Source organism: Labrus bergylta, chromosome 10, assembly GCF_963930695.1.
Source record: "Labrus bergylta chromosome 10, fLabBer1.1, whole genome shotgun sequence".
Taxonomy (NCBI): domain Eukaryota; kingdom Metazoa; phylum Chordata; class Actinopteri; order Labriformes; family Labridae; genus Labrus; species Labrus bergylta.
The window spans coordinates 8638057-8650479 of record NC_089204.1 but is presented as its reverse complement, the minus strand read 5'-3'; the positions used below and the strand labels follow the sequence as shown (position 1 = coordinate 8650479).

At 40.4% G+C, this 12423-nt stretch overlaps 1 protein-coding gene across 1 annotated transcript; it reads right to left on the bottom strand.

The window, feature by feature from the left end:
- Positions 1 to 5854: 5854 nt before the first annotated feature.
- On the bottom strand, positions 5855 to 11774 carry zic2b (zic family member 2 (odd-paired homolog, Drosophila) b). Its single transcript, XM_020638289.3, has 2 exons — positions 11023 to 11774; positions 5855 to 7463 (listed from the first exon to the last, which is right to left on the bottom strand). The coding sequence occupies exons 1-2, from the start codon at positions 11543 to 11545 to the stop codon at positions 6838 to 6840; spliced, it is 1149 nt and encodes a 382-aa protein (XP_020493945.2). The 5' UTR covers positions 11546 to 11774; the 3' UTR covers positions 5855 to 6837.
- Positions 11775 to 12423: the final 649 nt, after the last annotated feature.

Below are 12423 nucleotides of genomic sequence, written 5' to 3'. Positions count from 1 at the left end.
GAGTGTAATATGTCAAATTAATAAACTTAAAATGCATTGTTTGATTTTGTGCAGTTTGATATTGCATTGATAATGCATTTTCTGCCACAATGTGACTTTTTCTTTGGAAACCCTAGATGCCCAATTCTCTGGGTTAAAGAGGAGAGGGACCATTTCAATCAATCTTTATTTGTATAGCGCCAATTCATGAAAAATGTTATCTCAAAACACAAAAGTGCAGTTAAAAGACCTTACTCTTTGTGATATTATCTACAAAGACCCAACATTAATCCATCATGAGCAGTAAGCAACATTTAGCAAAGTTACATTGGCAATGAAAAACTTCCTTAAAAGAGGCCTTGAGCTTGCAACAACAACAACAACAACAACAACAACAACAACAACAACAACAACAACAACAACAACGATTAATAAGATTTATTCCTATTATGTCAATTATAGAGGTTGAAAATTCATTTTAATATTTATATAGATGATAAAACATGTAAGGATCTTTTTAATAGTTGTAGCGTTTAGATCCACTTTAATATTTATAATAATGACAATAGATGTAAGGCTGATATTATAGTTGTAGCAATTGGAGTCAGGAGGGATAGCAGCAAGTCGTCCACACCAACAATCCAGAGGAACCTATGAGACAAGGGGAGCTCAGGAGTTCCCAGGAAGATATATGGTTAGTTAAATGGTAGATGAAGATTTAGAGAAAGTGATTTTCAGTAATATGATATGAATGCACAGAGATAGATAGAGAGAGAGAGAGAGAGAGAGAGAGAGAGAGAGACTCCAAATAATAATTAAAAAAAAATACTTCACGCAGAGCAGAATTAGGATGATATCCTTTACTCGTCAAAATTCAAAAGAGAGCTTTTAAATTGTATAACCACAAAGAACACACTTTGACACACTCCATAACAAAGCCCTGACCTCGAGAGAGACAAAGAGCTGCCCCTTAGACACCTGGTTCTGGGACTCTGTTCACAAGCAGAGTCCTCAGACAGAAACCCAATCAGAATAAACCAAAGTATTAAACAACAAAAAGAAAACTACTTAACATATTTGAAAGAATCAACCAAAAAACTGAGCAAATTAGAATGTTTTCTGGCCCTAAATAGAGATTACAGTGGCAGAATACCTCAGCACTGTGACTGATCCAAAGCTGAGGAAATGTTTGACCATGTACAGACTCAGTGAGCATGGCCTGGCCATTGAGAGAGGACGCCAGTCCTGGCTCCCCAAAGAGGACAGAGTCTGCACTACACCTAACAGGAGGTGGAAACAGAGCTGCACTTTTTAAGGACCTCATCTGAAACAGTTACTTCCCTTTCATCACAAAGACACATAAAGGATTTACCTCAATGGACAACCACCACAAACTTGTGTACCTGCTGGGTGAGGCACATCAATGTGCAAACACTGCAGCATGTTATGTGAGCTGCTGCGACCAGAAAAAGAGCGTCCAACAGCTCAAAACCCGCATGAACAAAACAGATTGAGCATCAATGCACCATCATCTGGACTTATTAGATCTGTGTATAACTGTACATACATAGAGACCCACAGAGCTGTAAAGCTGTTGAAAAATATTGTCTGCCAGAGCAATGTCGGGTGTTGTGGCCTGCCGCCAAGCAAGAGGCCCTGTGGCGCCAGTTCAATGACGATGTGTCTGCATCGCTGGAAGCACAGCCAAGGGCAAGGTGGACAAGAGGCTCCAGACTACGAGCATTATCACAGTCAACATTGGGGTGGAAAAGTTCGGCATCAAGGAACAATAGGATGCCTGTGACAGGCCAGTACCTAACCCTAATAGGCGGGAGGTTAGGATCAGTCTGCTTAGGCAAGAGCTGGGATCACTGAGGAGCCAGTACAAGAAGATAAGTGAGGATGAGAGACAAGGCCTGGCCAAACTCAGAAGAGTTTTTAGAGGGAAGCTGACCACTCTCAGGCATGCAGAATGTTATAAGTAGCAAGGAGAAGTCACTCAAGCGTAGCAACATCGCAAATCCTTTTGGATTCACAAGGAAGCTTCTAGGGCAGAAACACAGTGGCCACCTGTCATGTCCTGAGGAGATCAACAGCCATCTAAGAAGCACCTACAGTGACAGTTTGAAAGAACAAGATATTGGTAACTGTGATACCCTCAAATGCCCACATCGACCCGGCTCCCTGTTTGACATCAAGGAACCTTGAGGTCAGAGAGGTCATCAAGTCAGCAAGCGCTTCCTCAACTCCAAGCCCAAATGATTTTCCCTATAAGATATTCAAGCAATGCCCAAAGCTTCTAGAGCATCTTAAGGAGATCTTGAGGTCGGTCTGGAGAAGATAAAAGTGCCCCAGCAGTGAAGATATGCAGAGGGTATATGGATTCCGAAAGAGGAGAACGCTCATAACATCAAGCATTCAGAACGAACTCCCTCCTCTGTGTGGAAAGCAAGATTTTGTTCAAGATAGTTACTAATCGCCTCTTGAGTTTCCTCCTACATGGACACCTCGGTGCAGAAAGGAGGAATCCCTGGAGTGTCTGGCTGCATTGAGCCCACTGGTGTGGTAACTCAGCTGATCAGAGTAGCACAAGGGAGCAGAGGAGGCAGTTCTGTGGCTTGAACTCGCAAATGCTTATGGCTCAATTCTTCACAAGCTTGGGGAAGGAGCTCTGTCCAGCTACCACATCCCTGAGAAGATCAAAAAACTGCTCCTTGACTATTACAACAACTTTAGTCTGTGTGTGGCATCACAGGATACGTCACATCAGCATGGCATTGGCTGGAGAAGGGCATTATCACCGGCAGTATTATCTCGGTCCCTCTGTTCATTCTGGCCATGAACATGCTGGTGAAGTCTGCAGAAGTAGAGTGCAGAGGTCCAATGTCAAAGTTGGGACCCATCAACCCCCGATTAGGGCCTTCATCTATGACCTGACAGTAACAACCATGTCAGTGCCTGGTTGCAGGTAGCTGTCGCAAGGGCTCGAGCGGCTCATATTATGGGCAAGAATGAGCTTTAAGCCTACCAAATCCAGGTCTCTAGTCCTCAGGGAAGGAAGGGTGATAGACGAGTACCGCTTCTTTCTTTGAGAAGACCTAATTCCATCATTCACGCAGAAGCCGGTCAAGAACCTGGGGAAGACCTTCACCTGTGATCTTAAGGACACAGTGGCACGGCAGGCGGTCAGTGGTGACCTCAACACCTGGCTCACTAGTCAAGGCTCTCTGGTAAATTCAAGGTCTGGATTTATCAATATGGCATCCTGCCTCGACTCCTTTGGCCACTGCTTATCTAAGATGTCCCTACACCCATCATAAAAGGCTTTGAGAGGAAGATCAGCCAGTTCCTGCGTAGCTGGCTTTGCCTGACACGAAGCCTGAGCAGCATTGCCCTTTATGGGCGCAGCACCAAGCTGCAGCTTCCCTTTGTGTGGTAGAGGAGTTCAAGGTCATCCGAGCCAGAGAAGTCCTTCTGAGACTCTGCTGACTCAAAAGTCTCCTCAGCAGGTATTGAGGTCAGGACAGGGAGGAAGTGACGCGCTAATAAGTCAGTTGTGCGAGCCGAGGCAAGGCTTCGGCACAGCACCCTAGTAGGCACGGTTACGTCTGGTCGGGAAGCAGCCCAATACCAATTTACTTCACCAGAGCAGGAGAGAAGCCACCGCCTAAACCCAAATCCCAGGGTGAACTGCTCACATCAGCGAGAGACTGGCAGCTCTTGGTTGACCTAGGGAGACAGCTGAATTTCCTTGGGGGTCCAAGCAATTGGTCTTAATCAAGCTGACCGTCCCATGGGAAGACCAGATAGAGAAGGTTCAGGAGAGGAAAAGAGCTTAGTATGCAGACCTGGTTGCTGACTGTCGGAGGCAGGGTTGGAAGGCCTGCTGCGAGCATGTGGAATTGGGATGTAGGGGCTTTGCAGGCCAGTCTCTTCAACGGGTCCTGGGCCTCTTGGGAATCTGTGGGCTGCGAAGGAGGAGAGCTGTCAAAAACGGCTGAGCGGCTGAGAGAACTTCCTGATGGCTCTAGTAAAAGAGGGGGGACACGTGCCAGTGTTTGCTACCTGGACACAAGCCAGGGCCTGATCCCCCCGGCTGGGTCGCCCAGGTGAGGGTGTCTGATGTTAAGACCCAAAACACCCAATGACCCCGGGGCACATCACTGACGATGTGTCCAGGTTGCGCCACTAGGTGTATATACATAGCTTGATTCCTAATTAACGACTGTTTTTTTTTTGTTGGTACATTTCCTTTTTTATTTTTTTATTTATAAGCTGTTTAGCCACAAAAAGGTGGTGGTGGGGTATAATTAATACTAGTGGTTAGTTGTTGTTTATTTAATTAGACTATAAGAACAAAACCCTTCTGACAAAAAGACTCTTCATTTTAAATCCTGGCTATAATGATATAAGGTGATCAAGTAATGGTTGTGTTCACTCTGCCATCAAGGACAAGTTGAGACAGAATCTCACTTCCTACTGCAATATAACATATATAAGAGAGGTTTTCTTTGATCGGATTAATGCTCTATACCCTGGGTTTAGCCATCTGCCTGGTCCTCAGAAGCTGCCCTATCTATGTGGGGAGAAAAGTCTGTGTGTAATACAAGCTGCAAAATATGATCATGGTTGTAACAAATTAAGACAAACTACACATAATGTTTCTCAGTAATAGTTATTGTTAATGTCTTTTGTAAATTTGTTATATTTGTATATTGTAAATGTTTGAGTAATCATTTGTAAATAGTTTTTCTGTACTGCTTTGGCAACATGGATTGCTGATATGTCATGCCAATAAAGCTAATTTGAATTGAATTGATTTGAGAGAGACAGAGACAGAGACAGAGAGAGAGAAAGATCTTCTCTAGTTCTGTTTATTTCAGACTCTTCTTTTTTTGATGATTTTTTTGGGCACTTTAATTTTAATCTGCCACAAAAACTCATGAGATTGTTTATCGGATGCAAGGTTAGAGGTCGTGGAGCGATCTTTGGTCTACCATTTATGTTTAAGGAGTAGAAGAATGAAAAAAGTAAATCTAATTAACATTTTAATTGTCTTTGTTTCACTCATTTATATACACATGATTTTGACTTATTGTCGCTGAATCAGGTAGCCAAGAAATTGAGGTTGAGCTCACTGGATTGCATTCTAAGACTGTACCTAACATTGTAATTGCAAACGTGAATCCATGAATCTTAATTTTAGGAAGGCATGAAATGTTCAGTGAAGAAAAATAAGGGTCAAAATTTGAAGCCTTCAGTATTAGCCGTCTGGTGTGAACTGCCTTTCTCATTGCAAAAGTGCAAACCATCTTCCCTAAAAGGAACACTATGATTAGCATTTTAGTTATCATAAACTATGTCTTCCAATATGCTAACCTTGTAAAAAAATGCAAATAACGTCATAAACTGGGGGCTGGCAGTTGCTTGCTCAAATTAAATCTAGATATTATTGCTCTCGATAATCAAAACTTACATGTCACAGTGCTGTCCTTGCTCCTTTATTACACACAATTATAATTTATCATCCCCATTGTTAATCCAACTAACCTCATCTTTAACCTCCTGTACAAAATGCACTTGTGCATCTAATTTATCTGTATGATTGATTACTGTAGACATTTCAAGTATGCTGTACTTCCAAACGATCTCATGTATTTTTTTCACATGCTCCAGGTTAAAATCCATCTGAAATAGACCTAATAGTGTATGGAAAATGTACATTGGTAAAGTCATATATACCTATATGAAGTGTTCCCAATGCAGTGAATTCATAGACCAATCTTTTTCAAACCAAAGCCTCACACAAAACATTCTGTTCCAATACGACACCTTTCATGGCTGAAACAAGTGATCAAAGGGAAAATACAAGATGTATTTTTCATTGTTTAATACACATTCTATTGTTAAAAGGAATACAGGTATGACATGTTTGGTAACTTCAAATCCTTGGGTAGTGAAGTAAGTGTAAACAAATGCAGGTGAGTAACCCATTGAAATGGCCATAGAGAAGATGAAGTTAAGGAGAAACTTGATAATCAATACAAAGCAGTCCCACTGTCTCAAAAGTTCAGCTGTACTTACAGTTGCTTTGTTGAATTAGACTGTGATTTCATAACACGTTTGAACAAGTTACTATCAGTAGAGACCCAAGTCTGCTTTAAACAAAGTGCTTATGGCATCACCTTACAGCATATGAACCTCAATTCTGATATCAGAATCAGCCGTTTCCAATACAACTTTTTTATTTTTTATTTTTTTACTTTCTGACATTGAACAAGCATGTTTATTTAAAGCATACACAGAATCCAACAGACACAACCCCATTGTGTCTTCTGTTTTGGACTTGCTGTTAACAAGTGTATAGTGCTGCTTTAAGATAAGGTTAACATAAACAACTTCCATCAGTGCCACTTTAGCCCTTGAAATACCTTTATCAATCTGTATCTGTCAGATCTTCAGAAAATCTTTCTCTCTAAAGAGGTCATCATGTACACAAATCCTCCTAATCTTTAACAGCAGGAGCAGTCACTTACATTCCCTGGTACACTTCTTAAATGTTTTGCCTTTTTTTAAGTTCAGGTAAGGTAGCTAACAATTATTTGAATTCCTCTTCTCCCTTCTAGCATGGTCCAAGCCACTGCTTTAAGGTCCACAGATAGCTTAACTCTTCGAGCTGAAGTTTTTTTTATTCGAGATGAAGTAAAACCTCCAAAGGTTTTTTTTCTTCTTGGACACTGATGCCGTATCATACAACTGCTGGTCCTGGAAAACAACAGCAATTATGATTCCACAAAAAAAACCTGCTTGCCTGACTAAGGTCTCACTAACATAGGGTCTCCATTTAAATGTAACATCCTACGTGACATATTCCTCATCATCACTAGGTTCAGATTTGATGTGGTCTGGGTGAAGAAGAGGGTAGTGTGGTGCTGTAGTCCTGGTACAGACATACCATTCCTTAATGTTAGACAGCTGAGGTAAAGCTGGGTTGACAGAACGCTGGCTCCTTCGTGGGGTCCTGCCTATCTGATGCCTCTGGGCCAGTTGACTTTTCAGGCCTGATAGTGAAAGATCCAAAGGCATTGCCATTGGCGACGAACTACGCAGCAGCAACTTATTGTCTACTTCGTTGGCTGAGCTAATATCCAATTCATGATTAGACAGAAGTGGGAAATTGATGTGTTTGCTGCCAAGGGATGGAGAGAGTCGGTTCATCTTAAGGTCAAGGGGCTCAAGGAGAGCCTGATGAGGTTGTTGAAGTTGAAGAGAGTCGTACACGTCCTGGGGTTCAGAGGTAGGTGACAACTTTACATGAACCTTCATGTGTTTTCTCAAGGAGCTAGGGTGGGTGTAGGACTTGGTGCACCCCAGAGCCTTGCAGTCGTAGGGCTTTGATGCTGTGTGGACCTGTGAGTGCTTCTTCCGGTCGCTGCTGTTGGCAAATCGGCGCTCACAAAATTCACACTGGAATGGCTTCTCACCTGCAACACACAAATCACACTAACTATTATCACAGACTTTAATGAGCTTCTAACTATTGGTACAATGAGAGGATACACCAAACCTAACATACATTGTTTCCTAAATGTTGTGGTTTTATTGATATTGTGTGAATGAAATGAGCTAAAATAAACTTACTAAGTAATTAAATGTACTTGATCAGTGGCTTTTTTATAGACAAGGTCAATATGAAGTCTGAAGGAGTTTTGAGAGTGTATTACAAAAATTTCATAACTTCCATGTCATCTTACTAAGACTTCTTTTTTAGCAAACTATAGTTTAACATTTCAATATTGGATGTAAAGCGTCTTTTGAAAAGCTCAATAAAAACAGTGACTGAGGTGGATATTTAAAAATGCCAAGAGATATGACGCAACTTTCAAATATGAATGCAAGCTCAGGAGAGGTTAGGCTTATTCATTTACTTAGCAAATAAGTGTAGCTCTGAACATCAGAAATATGTTCACAACATTACTATTTGGATCTCTGCGGACAACAGATAGTCTGACCTAACATAATAAATACTATATTAATGCTATTAATGATAAAGACCATATTTTAGCTTATAATATTAGTTGTAAAATTGTTACAAATCAAAAGTTCATACAACAATTTTAATGCCAACAGAGACTACTACTAAAGAGATTACAAAAAAACTCAAGTAGTTCTTCCAAGTCATTTTGACTTTGGGGTAACTATTCTAAAGGTACAAGAATCAGAGCCTCAAATAATAGATATTGCACTGCTTACAGATTATTTCCAATTTTAGACACAGAAATGTGACCAACATGTCAAGTGAAGGTGGGATTAAGAGGTAGGATGTGGATCATATAAAAGTACCACAGCAAAATGTTGGTGACCTGAACTTGTTCTTTATACAGAATAACAGAGAACCTAAGTGTTTGCCACTAAGTTTATCTAGTACTTGACTTAAATGTTATTTTTATTCTTCGGTGGCAAGAATATACATTGAACACATATTGTTATGAGGGAAATCTCATTGAGATGAACCACCTAAATGGCTCTTGGCACTATTAACTAATAATATAGTACACCACAAGACAACAAAGACAAATCTCTGTTGGCTCGCACTATTTACAACCTTTGATTCCCCTCAAAATGTAAAAAAAAGAAAATATTTAAATATGTATAAAAACCAATATATCAAAAGATACACCTTATTCCTACATCTCAATTATATTTAAAAGCAAGAGCAGAGGGGTGTACCATGAAGCGAGATCAACATACCAAGGCTTTAGATATCAGCTACCACGTAATTGGTTACAAACTTTCTCTGTGAATTCAGGCTTTCTATTTCAAGCTTTGGCGTGCTGACATAAAAGGGGGCATTATGTTTAAATAAAGTTACCATGAAGAGCTATCCATGTTAAAGGAGAACCTGATTCATGACACAGAAAACTCTGAGTTTAGACTCAAGAGACCCTTTAATCTCGTTTCGTGGTACACCCCCTATGGTTATCTGGAGATGAGTAAGAAAATAAATGCTTATAAGAACTACAAAAGATTGATGGTTATTCAGGGTTAACAATATGGGGATAGTATAAGCTGATGTAATGGAATATATAAAAAGACAGGTTTAAATGTAGAATGGGCTTTTCCTGTAAGACATGGGTATTGTTTATTATATTCATTGCTCAAAGACTCATCTATTTTATGAATGAATGTCAAAATTGTGGGTTAAAATGTAATACTTTTGACTTAAAAATTTTCTACTCTAATTCATAATTGAATACAAGATAAATGGGTCGGCAAGGCTATTCAGTGTGCAGTTATCACTTGAGATATGGGGAAGGAGTCTGCATTTAGTGGGGCAATATTTCTGTACTCTATATTGAAAGATTTTCACTTTTGTTAATTTTCTGCCAGCATTTTTCTTTAGCTTTATTTGCTGTGACGAGTTTTATAGAACATAAATATTGCTGTCCATGAAAAGCATCATGATGAATCCAAAGCCGTCTTTTCACCAGAAGACGCGAAGACTCTGAAGATGAAAGCCTAGGTTAGTAGAGAAAGTTGATAAGGTCCTTTGTTGTGAGAAGTCAGCATTACCGATATCCTCTGACATAACCGTATACGTTTTCTTTTTTGCCGTTTTTTTGGTTCATCAGATTTCTGACTTTAAATAAACTCAGCCTAAGTGAGAAAGTCATCTGAATTAAGATTTGTTAGTGAGTTGGATCCAGAAAAAATATCACATAATTAAGCTGTTAATAATTCATTTTGGTTGAATGTCCTAGTGGTCTAAGAATTTAAAGCACACACCTTGTCATCATCACTGAATCTACATTGTCAAGTCTGTCGCAAACCTGTTGAATATCACCAGTGTTCGCTTCCTCACTGTGTAAAACAAAAATGCTGCCTAAAACACTTAAGTCAATAAAAAAACCCACCAACCACAGGGTTTGTCCAGAACACTGACAAACCTGTAATGGATTTTGATAGGCCTTTAAGCAAAAGTAAAATAATTATAACAGCAAAAGTCCAGTATTTACAGGTGAATGAACCCTGAAGGGTTGTTGTCTTTGTCTTGCTGATATAAATGCATTTCCGTACGCTAATCGTTTATACAAAGGAGTATTTGGGCCACATAAAAGAGGAGAAAATCTGAGATATCAAGATTAAAGGAATACATTTATGAGAATAAAGTTGTAAATGTATGAGAATAAAGTTGTAAGAGATGAAAGTCGTAAATTTACAACAACAAAGTCATAAACTTAAGAGAATAAAGTCGTTGTCTATAGTTATATCAGAAGAGCAGCAGCCGTCTGTAAGAAAATGAGGACCGTGGAGCATCTTGTGAAGTTATACCGTAGTAAAGGTAAAAGAAAACAAGGAAATACGTCCTTGTGTAGGCTGCTCTTCTCATACAACCTTTCAAAATAATACTTGTAACCATGGCCTGATTTAAATTGATTGACGATTTTAATATTGTAAATTAACAACTTTTTCCGGTAAATCTATGACTTCAATGGCGTACATTTTTTACTTTAATTGTTTTTCTATAACGTGGCCCTAACACATTTATAATGGACACACTATTATTAAAATCTTATTCTGAGTTACTCAGATAATTTCCACAATTTCCCAGTTTTGGATCAATTAAGTAAATCTAATCTATATTTCGATACACAGTGGTAATTAAATTAGTCTTCTAAGTCATGACACGTCTCAACTACCTATTTCTGTAGTGTATACCTAATACACATTACATTCTGTATCCCTTTCCCTCATCATCCTACTGCTTCTTGTCACCTTGTACGGCTGGTGAGCAGCAGTATCAAGCCGTGACTCCTCAAGGAAACAAGGGAGCACTGAAGGGTGGACATGAATTGGTACTAGACTGAGCTTTCGTAAACATGGAGGGGATTCCTAAACGACTAGGAACAATCTCAGTTAACCTCTTTATTCGCCGTCTGTGTCCGGAGGCGGCTGTCTTGCCGGATGGATGGATTTAAAGACTATAGTGTAATGTCTGTATGACAGCTCTCTGTCTGTAGTCACAGAATCATGATACCCTACCAGTGTGCGTGCGCGTGTGGATCTTGAGGTTCTCAGAGCGAGCGAACATCTTGCCGCAGTTGGGAAATGCGCATGAAAAAGGCTTCTCCCCGGTGTGCACACGAATGTGGTTGATTAGTTTGTATTTTGCTTTGAACGCCTTCCCGCCGCGCATACACTCATCCCACATGCAGACATGACTGAGGGTCTCGAGCCCCGCTGCAACATGCTCGGTGGTGACGTGGTCCACCAGCTCGTGCATGGAGCTGAAAGTTTGGTCGCAGACGGATGTCGATGTCCGACCAAGCCTCTGTCTCGAAGAAGTTCGGTCAATCCATTTACATATTAGCTCTGTTTTGACGGTAGGGCCTTTTGAGAAATCCAACAGGCCATCTATCCCACCGCCCGTAGAAATTTCGGCTATGGCGGAGATACTAGTGGGTCTCTGCTGGGGTGGTGAGACGATGCTCGAAGCCCCGGAGTTGTTGTTCCCCAACGGAGAGACGAGGCCATTGTGCCTAGCCACTACAGCCGTCCGCTTCATGCTCGGCACGGCGGGCTACCCCGCTCCTGTTGCCAGCTACGATCCTCTTTTCCTCGGAAAATGAGTTCAGTCCAACAGACTAGGCTTTCGCTGCTTCTGTGCGTCCTTCCTGTTTTATTTAGTGAGGGCAAAGCGCATGCGGCAGTGTCTTTACCCCCCGCTGCTCGGTGTTAGATCCCGAGAGCCTCCATGCTTTTATTTACTGTGTGACTGTGAATGGAGGTTAACAGAGTCGATGGAATAGAGCAGGCCGCGTCCCAACACTGTCTGGCAGCGTCCCTGTCTCCTTGCTTCCTTCACTCCTTCCCCATCCTCCATAGTTAAACACAGGGACTTATTCCTCTTCAGCAACTAGGCTACATTCTGTAATGTTAACATCTTAATTAGGTCTATGAGCAATTATCCTGGAGAGACGAGGCATATTAGCCCTTTTTTAATTGTCCCACACATTTTAAACTATATTTGTATGTTTACCCCTCCCACTCAAGAGAACTATCAAGAAAATATTTTTAATTAATTAAAAAAGTAAAGAGTACTGAATGGTTGTTTTTTTCCATTATATTGTGTCAACTTGTCAACAGGTTACTTGTAGCCTGATAGACCATACTATTTTTATTTAAAAAATAATGAATAGCAAAACAACATTAAAGAAAATAATGAAAAAAGATGTTCATTGGAGGAGGAGGATTTTAAGTTATTTGGTCAGTCAATTTGCTATAGGGCAACACAACAAATGGGTTTGTTTTTCTAATATTTAAGATGAAAATAGATAAATATGAATCCAGTTATGTTGGAATAGCAAATTTTAACTCGTGACTTTTATTCTAACAAATCAGACCAGAATGGGCAATTCCTGGATGTGTTTGATGTGGAGTATC

Bases quoted from the DNA above. Each gene is read 5' to 3' on its own strand.
- zic2b (XM_020638289.3), bottom strand. From the start codon at position 11,545: ATGAAGCGGACGGCTGTAGTGGCTAGGCACAATGGCCTCGTCTCTCCG. The intron at 7,464-11,022 runs GTAGGGTATCAT...TGTGTGTTGCAG, and splicing joins CCACACGCGCACGCACACTG to GTGAGAAGCCATTCCAGTGT.